The 15,677-nt window shown below is 47.1% G+C and overlaps 1 protein-coding gene across 3 annotated transcripts; it reads right to left on the minus strand.

Moving 5' to 3' along the window:
• Positions 1-383: 383 nt before the first annotated feature.
• Positions 384-11,756, minus strand: SAP30L (SAP30 like). Of its 3 annotated transcripts, XM_087753884.1 has the most exons (5): positions 11,260-11,756; positions 9,225-9,347; positions 7,465-7,563; positions 5,309-5,482; positions 384-2,315 (listed from the first exon to the last, which is right to left on the minus strand). In XM_087753884.1, exons 1-4 carry the CDS (start codon positions 11,443-11,445, stop codon positions 5,354-5,356), a joined length of 537 nt encoding a protein of 178 aa, XP_087610010.1. In that variant the 5' UTR covers positions 11,446-11,756; the 3' UTR covers positions 384-2,315; positions 5,309-5,353. The 3 variants fall into 3 exon arrangements, with proteins under 3 accessions (XP_087610010.1, XP_087610009.1, XP_087610011.1); XM_087753883.1 differs by lacking the exon at positions 384-2,315 and having other exon boundaries at positions 3,119-5,482; XM_087753885.1 differs by lacking the exon at positions 384-2,315 and having other exon boundaries at positions 3,119-5,514.
• Between the last annotated feature and the right edge of the window lie 3,921 nt (positions 11,757-15,677).

Raw genomic sequence — 15,677 nt, forward strand, 5'->3', positions numbered from 1 at the left:
GGAAAAAATATCCCCATCATAAAAAAGCCCAACACTCTCCAAAATGCAAGGTCACGTGGCTCCACACCACCATCCATCTTTCTTGTGAGGTCGTCTTTTTGTTGCATTCCAAAGACTCCACGATTTGCATCCATGCAACCCACACAGGTTTCTCACAAAATATCCATCACCTGAGCTTTCTGCTTCAGGCTTGACATACCCTAGTCAGCAGTGCCATTCTCCCCTCCCTGTCCGCAGTATTGTCAGCCCTGGGGAGGTGGGTGGGAAGCGACAGTGAATCAGAGAAGCCTGGCACAAAACATCCATGCAAAGCAAAACTCCGCTGGCTCTGGAGGCAACAGTGCTAAGGGCAGAAAGGCAAAGAGAAGGGAATGTAGGCCTTGTGGCTAGATAGATCATTTATTAAAGTGAAATTCAGCATTTTATCTTTGTCAGACGGTACAGAGTTAGTCTTATACACAGTGGAAGCAGGACATTTCCTACACCTCAGAGAAATGAGTTCTACAGTTTTTGCTATAAGTTACTAAGTTGCTTTAACAATACACAGCTATATTACACAGTTAAAAATACAAGGTGTCCAAAACATTTGGCATAAGATCAGCACAATACATGGAGACCAGAAACAGAAGAGGGAACACAGTTTTTCTCTCCCAGTAAGCCTGCTAAGACTCCAAGCCATTCTGCAAGTTACCTGCTATTCCCCTCCCCTGCGCTGCAGCTGCGGGGCAGAGAGCTGCGGCTGGGACAGGAGCAAACGCGGCCCCGTCAGGGCTCAGCCAGGTCAGAGCTCCGGGAGCCCGCCGATGTACAGGATGGCCTCCGGCGTTGCTTGCAAGGGAAGTTCAGGTTTAAGGCAGGAGCCCCCCTCCTCTCCCCGCGCTTTCTTCAACCATTTAATTCATTCCGAACAGACGCGTTCACAGGCAAGTCAAAAAGGCGAGACCAGGGATAGCTGTGAAAAGTGCAAGGAGCATCTTACATCGTAACAGTTCGTTTGCACTTTGAAAGTGGAAAACGAAAACTCCCTAACTCGGTAAGCTAGAGATGGCTAAAGGGCACCAGTGACAAGAGGAGCGAGGCATCAGTAACATTCCTTCACTGTTGGGACTCTTCAGTCAATCCTCTGGGCAGTACAAGGCCTCCTTTTGTACAGGCGGCCAGCTTGTATTACCCGCTCTTTTAAACCGTAGAGGCAAAGTGACTCTAGTGCTCCGGGGAAGCGTAAGGATCTGCGAATTTAAATAAACAGTCCCCTCAGCAGACCATTTCTCTCCCCTCCAACTGCAGTTACTGCTGAAGATGTCCCATTGGTATTTACATTTGGCTCAACCAAAAGACGTAAAGTGCACAGCTCCCCCCTCCTTCCCCTCTCATAAAACATCCATTACAAGAGCTAACACAGAACAAACCTTCCTCCACGTCGCTAACTGTGGAAGCGCGTTTTGTTCAGTCTCTCTGTGGGCCACGTCCTGTTTCATCTTCGCCGTGCCATCATGACCCGCTTGAAAACTCGCACTTACTGTGGATTATTTTGGCTCTTGATTTCAAAGCCTCTCTGAAGCCAGCTTGCACTTCAGACTAACTTTAAATGCCAGACTTGATATGTTTTGGTCGTGTCCTGCACTCCAGGCTATCTAGTCGTTTACGGCCACATTTCTAAGGAGAACTGGGACACCAGAGTACTGGGGACGAGTGGTACAAACCTGCCTGATCTGCTTTTCTCAGGCTGAGCATCTAAAGTGCCTGGCAAAAGAAGCATTAGCTTTTAATGCAATTGTTTACTTCAGGTTGACATACGATACTCTTTGTGATGCAGAAATTTTAGAAAAAACTGCATTCTTAACACAGCCTCCTTGGATATATTTGCACTTTTCAGCCATCCGATTGCTACCGACTCAAGTCTTCGCACGCTTCCAACTCCCTTCAGTTGAGCTCAAGCCAATAACTACCAGCAATGATTTCTTCTTCTTCCCTTAAAGTGAGCAGAGGGTCAGCATATAGGATGAAGTTAACCCTGGAAGAGATGTTTCGGCATTATTTGGATTTCATACTAATGGCTTTGGATCTATTCAGAAGCCTAATGAAGTTAATGCAACTCTTCAGTGAGAATTGAATTAGGCTACGTAACTGAATTAGGCTATATAATGGCTGGAGGGCTTCAAAGGGGATTCCTCTGCCTCAGGGTGAATGTCACCTATGCAGGCTTGTAAGAAATAAGCTTCCACTATTATAAATGGTAGATGACATCTGGTCATCCTCCATGCCCCCAAGGCTTGTGCTCCATGGTTCAAAGCTAGACAGAATTTAAGGCCCATCTGTGAAAAGCAAAATGTAAAAAGAAAAAAAAAAAAAAAAATCTTATCATACCAGCCAAAGCGATTTGGGTCTTCCACCTTTCCAACAATTCCCATCTAAAAGTGCTGAGAAAACGTCCCACCTCATGGCTTCACAAGTGTGAGGTTCAAACACATGTACTTTGAAGTTTAAAACAAAAAGTTGGAAAGTCTTTTTTAATTGGCATGCAGCATAAGGAATCAAATACACAGAATGGTATTATACAGAACGACAATTGCATTGTTGCGTTTTCTGGTTATTAGACACTAAATGCTTTTCAAGAATCACAGGCACCCTGAACATGGATATTGCTACTGAATTGACGTGTGATTTCAGTTTATAGCATGGGAGCCATAAAGCGGCTAACCCTTCCAACAAGACATCGGCTTTCTTTTGCTCAAGGCGTTTTGCTCTAGCTAAGTTGAGAACAAGGTAATAAGGCATTTGCAAGGGTTTATAAGGCCGTGGGGTCTGACAGCCAAAGATTCTTCTGTTTCTTTGGTGTCTTGCCTCCAAGCTTTCCACCTTATAAACAACTGCTAATGGCTGGTAAACATCTCTTCATCATCACACTCCACTAAGAATTTCTTCAAAAAAAGTATAATTGCTTTAAGAGTGAAACCAACAAGGATCACATTTCACATCAATTGCCTATTTTCAGAAAAAACAAAAAACAAAAAAGTTTCCTGGATACCACCTCTGCACAAAAGCATTCCAGTGAATACACCTGAACAGATGGAACCTGCCACCATATTTCCTTGAAAAGAATCATTTTGCTGCTGGCTGCTAAAACACCCCAACAGATTTATTTACTCTTAGAAATAAAACAAAACAAAATACAACAACAAAAAAAGGAAACCCCAAACAAACTACATTTTTACAGTTTTGGTCTAGAAAGTTACAATGAGGCATAACCCTCTCAACTCGGAAACTCATTTTCCCTTGGTAATACCCTCTGATTACACGAGCACTTCAAAGATCAACACGCAGTCAGAGAACGTACCCTTTTAGCTATCTGTCCTGAATGAGAGAAGCCAGGTCACATTGACTGATGTGGGAATTACTCCATCCTTTCAATAAGGAAAGGACCAGCATAATTGGGAAATTTTTAAACATTCATGAAATACTGACGCAAGACATTCTCTCCTCATTCCTTGAACCTCTCTCCTGGCTGATTTCTTAAAATCCATACTGAATCGAACAAGGAAATGCTGAAACAATCACACTCCCCAAAACTTCACAAATGGGACGTGTACCATAACAGAGTATTTCTGCCTATGACACAGGACTTAGACATGTTGAAGCTTGTTGAACATGTTTTTGGAGTATTAGCAAACACTTTGAAGCTGATGTGAACAGCTTGCTTTAAACTGTGACTTGATTTTTAAAGAGACCCTGGGAGAGCTTCAACAAGAGCTTCACTACGTGAACTCTTCATGCCTTACGAAACATGATGCAATACTACGCTGGGATTGCGATCTGTGTGTTTAGCTCTTCAACAAAGCTTCATCCAGTTTTGGAATATTAAAACCTGCCATTGACAAAATGCTAGCCAAAGTTTTCTACTGTTCGGTTCGTTGATTAAGGCTTGTTGAGAACATACTCTCTACGTGGAGTCTTGGCATCTTGTAACAGAATGGAGACATTGGTTAGGACAGAAAAGAAACAGAGCGGTGCTTTAAATCATGAGATCCCCTTGAATAGAATTTGAGGTCACTGGAGAACAGTCAGTCACAACCAACACTTTTATAAGCTCCTTTTGCCAAAATAACCAGTGTTACTTGTAAGGACACCTTGGCTTTAAGTAACAAAATCAGAGCGATCTCCTCCTACAGCGCCCAGTTAAAGAGCGCCAGCAGGCCACCCTCCGCTCACACAGCTCTTCGGAAAGCAAACGTAACACTCACAAAAGGCAAGCGCTTCCATACTTCTGCCTGTTGCAAAGACACGCGAAACGCATCATGCCCCAGTCAGTTCACTACCCCAGTTACGCTGCTACACCCGTTAGCATAAGTCTGCTTTGTACTGAACAGAGACTGCCGAGCCCACTAATCCACCCAGCAGTTTGGTGACACCTGCTGAAGACTAGCTTCAGTATAAAATTCACATCGTTTGTGATTGATACCTGATCTGACACCGAGATTAAGAGAGAGATGTCTTAAGCCATTGTTTCACCTACCATCACTGAGCCTTGAATACAAGGGAAATACACGTAAGTGAATTAAACGAGCATTTCTACCAACATGATCAAACCCAGCAAATAAGCTGTATTTGCCTTAATACCACACTCTGAGGAAACGCAGTTGTTTCTAAATGCTTACAGACAATTAATTAGTAAGTTCTTAAATAAAAGAAATTAGAAAGAGAGATTGCAGAGAGCTGTTTGGCATCCATGTCAGAAGGGGGTGGGAGGAAAAACGGTAAAAAAAAATATCAATTTCAGACTAGTCAAGTAGTGTTCACTGGAGTAGATTTGGTGAGCTGGAGCATTTGTAGAAGTCTGGGACTTGAAGCACTGACTCAAGGCAAGACAGAGCACGTGTAGGTGGGGAGCAAGCTTCAGACAAACTTCTGACCCATGCACCTCAATCATCAATTTTATCTCTGCCGCTATTCCAGTCCTGCGCCAAGACAAACTGCATGGTGTTCTGTGATGCAGTCTGAATTCAGTGAAAAAACGCCATCTGTGATCTGAATTGCACTGAGAAGCAGATTTCCAGAAATGGTTTCAAACACCGAGTTGACAAACTCCACAGTCCTACAGGTTTACTTGGTTTCCCCATTATCCTCATTTCTTTATTCCAATGTGACTTTGAAATGAGGGGAAGAAGTCTTCAGAAACATGCTGGGCACATGTTTTCAAATACTCCTGATAAGAATGTCTGTATTTTTTTCTGTCATCCAGACTTACTGCATTTAAAAAAAAATTTACAATATACTTCAGCAGTTTTTATATACCTAAAATGCACAATACCATCTGTTCCTTCAAGGTCTCTCTTATTCCAAGTCTTGTTAATCTTCATTCTAGTTGCTTGCTACCTTCTGATTTCTGGTCCAGCCTGCTCTTGTTGTTCTTCACCATATAGATGAAATACGCAAGCGTCTCTTTCTCATTCACGGGAATATTCCTGAAGTGACGACTGACAGTCTAGAAGGACAACATGTAAAGAGACAGAAATTCTGAAATTAAAAAGTAGAAATAATCAGAACAGGGTTTCTCTTCACTTTCCAAAAACAATTTTATGGCCACCGAGCGTAATATACTTTTAGTCAAACATGCACCAATTCAAACTGTCAGTCCTCATTTACCTCTCTCTCTTTACAGCTGGAATGTGCATATGAACAGAGCATAGTCTTGCTATGTCAGCAGTATTTGCGGCCAACCTACAAGCGGAATTTGGAAGCCAGAATGTCCTCCTGCCAAAGCAGCATAGCCTCTCCTAAGTGGCATTTCATGCCGAGATTATTTGGAGAGCAAGTTTTCCCTGCATCTCAGTATTTTAAAGGGGAGTGTCAGGAACACTGAAACGCTTTGCTGTGTGAATCAGATGTAGCAAAGTTTTAGAGTCCAAAGGAAAACGCACTGGATAAGTTTTCACTGGAAGGAACACCAGGGGATTTGCAATGGGAGGGTTAGGGTTTGGTTAGGGCTACCCCTCTCTGACACTAGCATAAGCCCTGAACCATTAGCTGCTTTTTCCTCAGAAAATGAATGTAGAAAACATGTTGGAGCTGGATGAGATCTGCTCCTCGTATGGAAGAAGCTCTTTTTTGGTACCCAACACAGCTCCAGAACTGGATGTTGATGCAGGCTGAGCAATAAGTCACTCCAAGAAGATTTATGGAAGTTTGAGTTTTCCTTACGGTGGGGTAGCAGCAGGAGTCTAAGAGCCTCAGGCAGCAGTGATTCAAGCATGGGAGCTGGACGAGGATCCAGCGTAGGGTCAAAGCTGCTCAGACTTCACAGGAAATCTGGGAAGTGTGTGACAACTTTAAGTTAGGCTCCCTTTATTTTCCGCTTGCATAGTAGTTTTATTTTTTTTTTTTCCTCCTGGGCACATTCATGGTAAACTGCCTAAGTAGTCCTTCACGGCAGGAGGTAGCTGAGAGACTATGAACTGGTTAGTTAGAACACGACAAATCAGAACTACTAATGAGGACATACACCCACCCTGCTTCGCTCACCTTACTCCTACATGCACTACACTACACATTCTCTATATTCTGTGTATTCATTCCCTAGTTGACTTTGAAAGAGAGCAAGACGGTATCTTGCTGTCTTTTTTGGTCTGCCAGTTGTTGTTCTTTAAAACAAAAGCAAACCAGGCAGTTTTGGGTAGGCAGTTGTGAAAGCCTCAGCTTACAAAAACAACCTTGTTACCATTCAGTAACTGCTACAGTTTTTTTCAAGTTTAGAGAAGACTCTTCCCACACAACGTCTTCAGATCAAGTCAGGAAAGAGAGCAGAGCAGATGCACACCAAGCACAACTAGCCCAAATAACAAAGAGTTACAGAGAGTTTTCTTAACAAGTACCCCATATGGCGAGAAAACAGCAGTAGCGAGGCCCTTAAGGAAAGAGCCTTTTATTGACTTAACACAGAATCATAAGGCAGCAGGACAAGGGAGGGGAAAAAAGGAATCTGAAGTCATGGTCAGTGATTTTGCCTTTAATAAGAAGCAATTCCAACCAGTTCAAGTGTCTGTGAGGAAAGAAAAACTAACGGGGCGGTTAAGGTGACTAGTAGTGTGTAAGTCTAAGCTTCAGTACAACAGCCATCTTCAGTTAACACCTAAGCCACTGGAAACCAGGTTGTTTCTGTTCCCTAAAGGTGACTGTGACTATGAACAAGGAAGGAAAGGAAGCAGAGAAAAGCAAGTTACTACAACATGCTTTCAAGAGCCAGCTTCCCTGTATTCCATGACTGTCTCAGGTGAAAGAAAGCATGCAGCTTTCTGTTGGCGTCCTCCCCTGAAACCTTTCGCAGAGCACGCGGTACATACTAGCGAGAGAGTCACTACAGGTATCAGAGTCACTACAGGTATCAGCATCCGAGAAACGTGCGCTTCAGCAGAGGAGATAAAGAGTTTTTTTAATAACAGAGGTGATACTACCTCTGTCGTCACTTACTTCGGCTAGCTGAGCCTTGTTGAGTCCAGGCCTAGTCTGCAACTTATAATGTCTCTTGTAACGTCGCAGAGTGTTCACTTGGAGCTGGAACAAGTCAACCTGAAAGTGAAGCAGAGAAGAGGGCATGAGCACTACCTTTAGCTTCTATTAGGCAGAAATGTCGAGTTATCTAAAAGCAACTATTTCTTCCTCAACAGGACTGCTCCTCGCCTGCATTCAGAACCACATCGACTTACCTTACTGACAAATCTAAGTATATTTTGTATTTGTTAATGCTAAAGGACCAAAATAGCCTCAGGGAAATACAAAATTTTGTTCTGGTTCACATGCTGTCAACAGAATTGCTGGCCAATTTCTGCTCTCAATTACACCTCTGCAACCTCCAAGCAAAGGGGAACCTTTTGTTCCCATAAGGTTTGAAAAGCTCACACATGAAATATCAATTTAGCAGGGACTGAACAAATGGCTTGTGACATAAAACAGAGTACAGAGAAGAAATGAAATTCAAATACTTAAGTGGGAAGTGCACAGTTTAAAAGCAAGGGCGGTGGTGGGGGAGGTTACAGGAAGGAAGATGAAGATCATGTGGGAAATGCCATGTTTCAAAGACAAAAGGAATCTCTGCTGAAAACCAAGAAAATGACGTTAAAACGGACACGCTGCAGAGTTCCCTATTCGGTTAGGTGACGTGCATCCCTCAGTTTTTAACCGCCAAATACCCTGCATGCTCTACAGCACTAACATTTTTAGATGCCAGCTGGGTCTTCCCCAATCATCCTGGCAACTAACGTAAAGCCTGCATGGGAAAGTTTTGATGGAGAACCTCGTAGAGTGGAAACACAAACAGCTACAACAAAAGGTCAGATATCCTTAAAAAAACAAACAAACAAAAAATTTGCTACTCTTTCAACACCTCCACACAGCTTTGCAGTCAAGACACAGCTCTGCTGGCAAAACGATTCTTGGTGGCTTTTTTTCAGAAATAAAATGTTTTTTGCCAATACGGGTGGTATTTCCAGCAGAGGGCTCTGCTGATGCGGCCAGAGCTCAGTTCCTCCACAAACATCACCTCTGCACAACTTTTTGCAGTGTCAACAGTACCAGAAACATCACCAAAGCAAATACAGAACACAATGGCACAGAGAAAAGATTATTCTAGAGTTCTGTAGAACAGAAGAAAAAAAAAAAAAAAACCAAAAACCAAAAAAACCCCACCAAAACAAAACAACCCAGGCCTATTTCCTGAAAATAAAAAGATGTTACGAGTTATTTGAAGGCAGTTTTAAATAGTGCCAAAAATACCATACACACGAAGGTCTGGAGAAGCTTAATATCCCTGGATATTATATACCCAAACACAGAGAGACTGACCTAGTGTATTTGCAAAACAATGCAAGCTAGGTGACAAAGAACCATATCAGGGCCTCAGTCATCACTGAAAATAACTAATAAAAGAATTAGTATCAAATACTGTTTTAACAGCTCTCTGTTTGGAAGCAGTACATACATGAAGCTGTGCAGTTACCTTATCACACCTCTTTTTATAGAAAACTTTACATGGGCAAAGAACTCATACAAGGATGAAGAAGAAAATTAGGACGTTACACATCAGAAAAAAGTCTTCCTGAACAATGAGAGTAACTCCATAGCAGTTTCAGTGGAGTTACAGTTTAAAATTTAAGTATTTCCTGATACATGAAAACATCCAAGTCAAAATTCAACATGCTCAAAATTGGTAAACCCACTTGGCACCTACTAACCTCCGGGACATCTGTTTCATGCTCAGGAGAGTCACCTCCATCATCACTTGTCTTCCTCTTTCTTTTGTTTCGGACACTTTGAATGAAGTTCTTGTGAAAATCACAAATGTACAGATGTCTCACCTAAGAAGGAGAAGTGGTGAAAAAGCAATCAAAACAGGTACTGCAGAAACAGCATTCAACAGCAGCCACTTAGACACCAGTATTAGAGGGTGCATCCCTCACGACTGGCATGGCTGCCTGCCTCAGGACATTAAGGAATTTCTAATCTTAAACTCCAGGACTGATATCGCACTCTTGAGTCAGAGATCATTTACACTGCAAAGACTAAAGTCAAGGAAAATAAAGGACTTAAGAGCTCCAGCTGAACCTGAACCTCTGCAGATAATATATTTCTTTTTTATGGTTGCAATCACGTATCAAGAAAAACATAAGTAATTGTTTGGAGGAAATGCATTTTCTTCAGGACTTACTACCAGGTAACTCCCAAGAAAAACATCATTCTGTTCCACTCTTGTGAGCTTTCTGGTTTAAACAGTACAGGAGATTATTAATGCAAATGTTTCAAAATCTAGATCAAATAAAAAGTTGGCCAATTACCTCAATTAAAACAAGCAAATGAAAAGCAAAAACCTCTTTCCTATAGCTTATCCTGCCACGGAAACCCCTTTCTAACAGGTATTATCTCACTAGAATTAGCATACATACAACAAAGGACCACAAAACGATCAAAATTATTTGGTACCTGCAAGACAAAAATGTCTTCAGATGACTCAGACACCCTACATTCAAAATCACTTTATGCAGCCCACTTCGTACTTTCCCTTCATTTTCAGTTCGCTAGTCAGATTTCCTCTTTTTATTTCTAAAGCCTTACATCCGTCAACAAAGAACTATTTCTAAAACGAAAGAAATGACTATACCACTAGACAAGTCTGCTGAGGACTACAACCAGGAGAAATACTCTGTCTTTTAAGAATAAGATTATATTTCAAATTGAGTCACTCTCTTCCCGTGACATGATGTATTTCGGCTGTGCAAAAGGGATCCAACCAACCGGGGAAGCTGCCAAACAGACTGACTCAAAACTTCAAATTTTTTTGTTTTTAATGGTTTTAATCTTTAAAGGTCAGGTAAGAAAAGCACGCAGAGCAGAATTCTGTTAACCGAGTCACTTCTGAGATATTCCTTCTGTAATCTTGACGGGCTGCTCTGCTCTACCTATTTCGTTACTCGGCAAAACGACCCATTCCTATCTTGAGCTGACAGCTGTCACTTCATGTTTTTAAGCGGTCCGCAGCAAATTGCGCTGTTCAGTGCCGACCAGCGAACAAGCGTGCAAGTGCCCTGCTGAAGAGGCTGCACACCTCGCCTTTCGAGTGAGATGCAAGAGTTCATTTTCAAGTAATCTGCTTCACTAGAACACGAATTCTTACCAATTAAAAAAAGTAACGTCAGCGATGTCTAACTGAAATAGTAACCCATGTTGTTGATTTCACCTAGTAGCGTCAGCGGTTTTCAATACAAAACTGAAATTAAGATAGCACTACTGCCTCCGAAGCAAAGACGGCTCCCTTGCTCCCCCTGAACATCATCGGCTCCCCACCGCAGCAGAGCTTTCCTCCCAAACACGGTTTTAGTGCTGCTTCATTAAGCCTCACGACATAATCAGTGCCGTGAGGGGAAGCCGTATCTTTACCCAGGCGTGTTCTTCTCCTACCCTGGCGCAGTAACGCTGAAGATGGGAAAGCAGGGTCCAGAGGAGCCGGGTCTGCAGCACAAACCACGGCACCTCGCACCCCGCCTCCCCACAGCTCCCAGGGGTTCCGGGAACCCCCCAGGGCCGTGGCAAAGCTCGAGTTGCCGGGCGGACGAGCAACTTTCCGCCGCCCGAGGCGCACGGAGCGCGGCCTCCCCGGGCGGGCCCGCAGTGCGGTGCCGGGCTGCGGGCGGCACGGCGCGACCGGGCCGGCCCCTGGGGGGCTGGGGAGGGAGGGGGGCTCGGCGGGCAGGACCGGCGGAGGCCGCAACTCACACTTTTATCGATGTCCAGCTTCAGCTTCTTCTGCGAGATGCTCTTCTGGATCCTCTTGCTGAAGGACGCGTTGCCGGCGGGGCGCACGCAGCGGTCCCCGTCGTCGATGAGGCAGCAGCTCTGGCCGTAAAAGGGGGCGGCGGGAGGCCCATCCCGGCTGTCCTCCTCGGTGCTGAAACCATTCATCGCCCACCTGCCCGCCCCTCACCCCGCCCGGGGAGCCGAGAACCGGGGAAACAGCCACAGCCACCGCCGCCGGGCCCTCGGGGGGACCCCGCCGCTCCCGCGGGGGCCCCCCCCCTCTTGCAGGGGCCCCCTCAAGGGGGGACCCCCCTCAGCGCCGGCGGAAGGGGCCGAGCCGCGCCGCCGGGAGGGCCGCCCGCCGCCGCCTCTCAGCGGTGGCCGCGGAGGCCGGGCCGGGCCCCCCAAGCGCCGCCGCCCGCGGGGGAGCCGGGACCCCGCTCGCACCGCTCACACACACAAAAACCGCCTCCCCGGCAGCGGAAGTCCCGCCCCCCGCCTAGCAGACGGGGCGCTGATTGGGCAGCGCGGCTCGCGGGGCGGGGCGCACCGCCGCCGCTCCGCGCGTCTATTGGTGGGACGCGCTGCCAGTCTGTCCCCAGCACCCGGCCCCGGCCCGCCTCCGCGTTCGCACGGCAGCCGGAAGGTCGCCGGGAGAGAGGCGCGCGAGCGCGGCGGGGGGGGGGGGGTCGCGCGCCGTTGCCAGGGCACCGCAGTGTCCGTTCCCTCCGCGACCGTGGCGGGGAGCGGCGAGGCCCGGCCGCCCCTCGGCTTCTCCTCAGCCGCCCCTCGGCCGCCCCGGCTTCCCCTCCTCAGCCCCCCCGCCGCCCCTCGGCCGCCCTGGCTTCTCCTCAGCCGCCCCGGCTGCTCCTCAGCCCCCGCGGCTGCCCCTCAGCGGCCCCGCAGGGCGGCCGCTCTCCTCCCGAGAGGAGCTCTGAGGAAACCCGGCGCCTTCCTCGGCCCCGGGCGGGCGCTGCCGGAGCGGGTGCCCGGCCTCGTCCCTCGGGGAGGCGGCGGGGAGCGTCCCCGGCCCCGCCGGCCTTGGGGGCTTCCTTTGCCCCCAGGGCATAGCCAAACACGAGCCTCCGGCCGCGGCACTCGCCCGCCTCAGTCTCCGGACCACGGGCTCCTAAGCCGGGTCTCTCCAACCGCCCAAAGCTGAACCAGCATCGCTCCAGTAACAGCGCGAAAGCAAGCAAAGGGCCGGCCTGAACCGGCGGCTCTCGCCCCGTCCCTTGCACATAACTCATGGCGCCGTGCTCCGCAAATGCCTGTCCTTGGCTACATCAGCACGTAAGGCTCCTGATGGCGTGCGGGTAGGAGCTCCTGGCTGAAATATTATTAAAGACGACGGATTTTTTACTAATTACAAGGCAGGGATAGTGAAAAGATTGGACCTGGAGAAGTGTTTCCCAAAGGAATCTGACTTGAAGCTTTGCATTCCTTTCATCTTCAGAAAAAAAAAAAAAAGAAGGGTAAAATTTGAGGCGGGGGGGGGAAGGAGGAAAAAAAGAAAGAAATTCCTACTGATCTGTAGAGAAAAGATATTATTTCTGGAAATGCTGTCACCTCTGTAACACCAGACAGCATACACTATTGTCAAAGGCGCGTGGGCAGCTGTAAATGGAAAAGGATTTCATCTTCCTGAAGAAAAGACTTTTTGCACAAACAGAAAAAAGGTTCTATAGACTTAATTTTAGTCTTCAAAGTCTGAAATCCCACACGTGGAACGATGTGTGTTAGCACGGGATGAACCGTGCTGAATCACACACAAAAAATACCTTTGCAAGAGACTCCTCCAAGCCCTCGGTCATCAGATCAGCCTGCTGCACGGTAACACTGACACAGGCGTCTTGCAGCCTGTTCTGCCTGCTCCCTACAAGAAGACCGAGAAACGCTAAAATATGTTCCAGGCAGTCCTTGCAATACCAAACATGTCTCAGAATAAATCTGGAGGGCAAGGACTTCACACTCTTCCTCCTCTGTCTTAGTTTTTATTGCTGGTGCACTCAGGCAATCGCTAATTCCTGTTTGTCCGCGTGACTACTGGAGAACCCCCGTGCGCTCTCCCGGGGACACGGCTCCCAGAAGCCAGCTGCTCCAACGGGAAGGTGGTGGAAACAAATGACTTTACCCGCAGACCAACAAGCAGTTAGTGAAGAGCAAAGAGATTTAAAAGAGCAAGATGCTGCCGCTTATAAAAGCCCCATGCCAAACTGCCTGGGATCCGTCTGCCTGAAGTAATACCCTCCCGGCAAAAACCATACAGATATTCCCTTGGTTTTGGGAAAGGGAAAACACCAGAAGGCTGACAGTGATCTCAGAGCTCCCGATAGCAAGCTGTCTAGGTTTATCTTAACATTACAAACAAAAACCAAACGGCAGGCTGAGGAAATCTTGCAGAAGGACATTCGGGAAGCTGAAAGCACAGACTGTAGGGACAGATGATAACAGCAGTAAGCAAGCAGATAAAAGGGAACATGATCGTAACAGGCAGGACTTCGTCCTGTTCCCGTGAAGAGGAGATTCTGCCGGTGCTCCCTGGACTGTTCTATGGGGAGCTGGGAGCGGCTGGAGAAACAGGCACCCTCAATGCCAGAACAGGTTGGCACTTACCATCGAATTGTGTTTCATCTTTGGCTGCAAACTCTTGTCCCATGCAAATGAAAAGATTTTAAGTTGTTTTGCAATGCCTACTAAGAGGAAAAAAAACAAATCCCTGCTTTTGTCACTGTCTGTTTGCTAATTCAATGCTAAGTACCTCCAGCTCAAGCTAACACAATGACACCTTTTTTTCAGTTTAAAAAAAAAAAAAAAGTGCATGAAGGTGTTCATATAATTGCAGTTTATTTCAGCATATTTATCCTCACGGGAACCTCAAGATTTCATAGTCTGCTAGTCCGGAACTAGCTTGCTGTGAAATAAACTGCCTCATAGGGACATTCTTTATTAGGTAACTATCACTAACCCGATCTAATAATTCTTTGTGGGAGCTGCAATGAAGTGAGAAACAATGTTTCATAAACCCATCAGCACCCAGGCAGCTTTAGTGCCTTTGAAGCGGTAATAGCCTGCCCATCCAAGCCAGCCCTCTAATCAAATTAGGGGAACCTGCACAGGCCTTTAAATCTCAGCTGGAGCAGCACTACCCTCTGAAGAGAAGTCTGCGATGTAGCTGTCATCTGGAACTTAGTGTTTTAATGGAGCCATTCGGGGTTCTTGGGACAGAAGTGCTACTCTCCAAAAGGTCTGTGCTGCCAAAGGTGTCCTGGGAAGAAGCCCTTTTTATTTTTAATTTGTTTACACCTCCAGTCAGGAATCAGACCATTTCCATTTTCCGTACCTTGGGGGCCAGTGGAGACTCTGCCCTAGCGCCTTCCGCCAGACTCCCACTCTCCTCAGCGTTCGTCTAGGGTGGCACATATCGAACCTGCTAAAATGCTTAAACTGTCACAGCTTTTGGCACATGCTCCCCCTGGGAGATGTTCCCGTGGCCAAGAACCACGGCGCAGTCTTCCCTGAGGAGCCTGCCTTGCAGTTACCTGCTGGTCCCCCAAGAAAGAGCCTTTCCATTCCTTCACACGTGCTGATTTTCACACATGCTATTCTTTGTCTCCCCTCCATTTATTTCACTGTTTTTTACCCCATGGAGTTAAGTAAAAAGGAGTCTTGGGAAGGCCACGGAAGAAAGAAATGAAGTGGTGACAGTAGAAAGTGCTGAGGGTCCTAAATGGGAACATGGGATAGGGACATCAGCAACACCTGTAAACTCACCTTGCGTGGGCTGAAAGGCTGCTCTCCCCGCCCGAAGACCAGAACACAAGAAGGGCAGCGGGCTGTTAAAACTCTCCCTGGAAACCAAGGCGTAGGATGGATCTCCCAGCGGTTGCTCCCAGGGCAGACACGCAGAGAAAGGAGAGCGACAGCTTCACCCTGCCCTAAGCTAGGCAAGAGCTGTGCGATGCTGAGCTCCCTCAAACCAGGGGAACAGGTTCAGACAAGATGCATGTATGGGCTTGGGTGGTTTTTTTTTATTCTCGTGGCCACGTATCTCAGCAGTAACACACAAACTGCCCTTGAGAAAAGCTTTTTGTGTTGCTTTGAACACGCGGCCGGTGACAAGACTCAGGGAGGGAAGTGTCCCAGCCGTGGTGGCTGCTGCCCAGGTGTTGGCTCTCGGAGGCCCTCACCCGCAAGGCTCCGTTCTTGAGAGGACAGCAAGGCCCCTGCTCCACGGAGGACTGCCGAGGGTCACCAGCCAGGCACGACAGGAAGGAGGGCGACAGGAGGGTCACCATCCACGCACGAGAGCGCTGCGGGGTTTGGTCAGGGGGACAAGAGCGCCCGGGAGTCCCACCCCAGCCCCTCTTCTGAAGCAGCCACGGAGCAGCAGCCAA

The sequence above is a fragment of the Nipponia nippon genome, unplaced genomic scaffold, assembly GCF_047370975.1.
Source record: "Nipponia nippon isolate SJK-2023a ecotype South Korea unplaced genomic scaffold, ASM4737097v1 scaffold_17, whole genome shotgun sequence".
Classification (NCBI taxonomy): domain Eukaryota; kingdom Metazoa; phylum Chordata; class Aves; order Pelecaniformes; family Threskiornithidae; genus Nipponia; species Nipponia nippon.

What these genes read in the sequence shown, in the direction of transcription:
- SAP30L (XM_087753884.1), bottom strand. Translation starts at nt 11,445, where the DNA reads ATGAATGGTTTCAGCACCGAGGAGGACAGCCGGGATGGGCCTCCCGCC. An exon ending in ATGAAACAGATGTCCCGGAG is followed by an intron (nt 7,564 to 9,224) that starts GTTAGTAGGTGC and finishes CTTCACTTTCAG; the next exon opens with GTTGACTTGTTCCAGCTCCA. An exon ending in ACAAGGCTCAGCTAGCCGAA is followed by an intron (nt 5,483 to 7,464) that starts GTAAGTGACGAC and finishes TTGTCCTTCTAG; the next exon opens with ACTGTCAGTCGTCACTTCAG.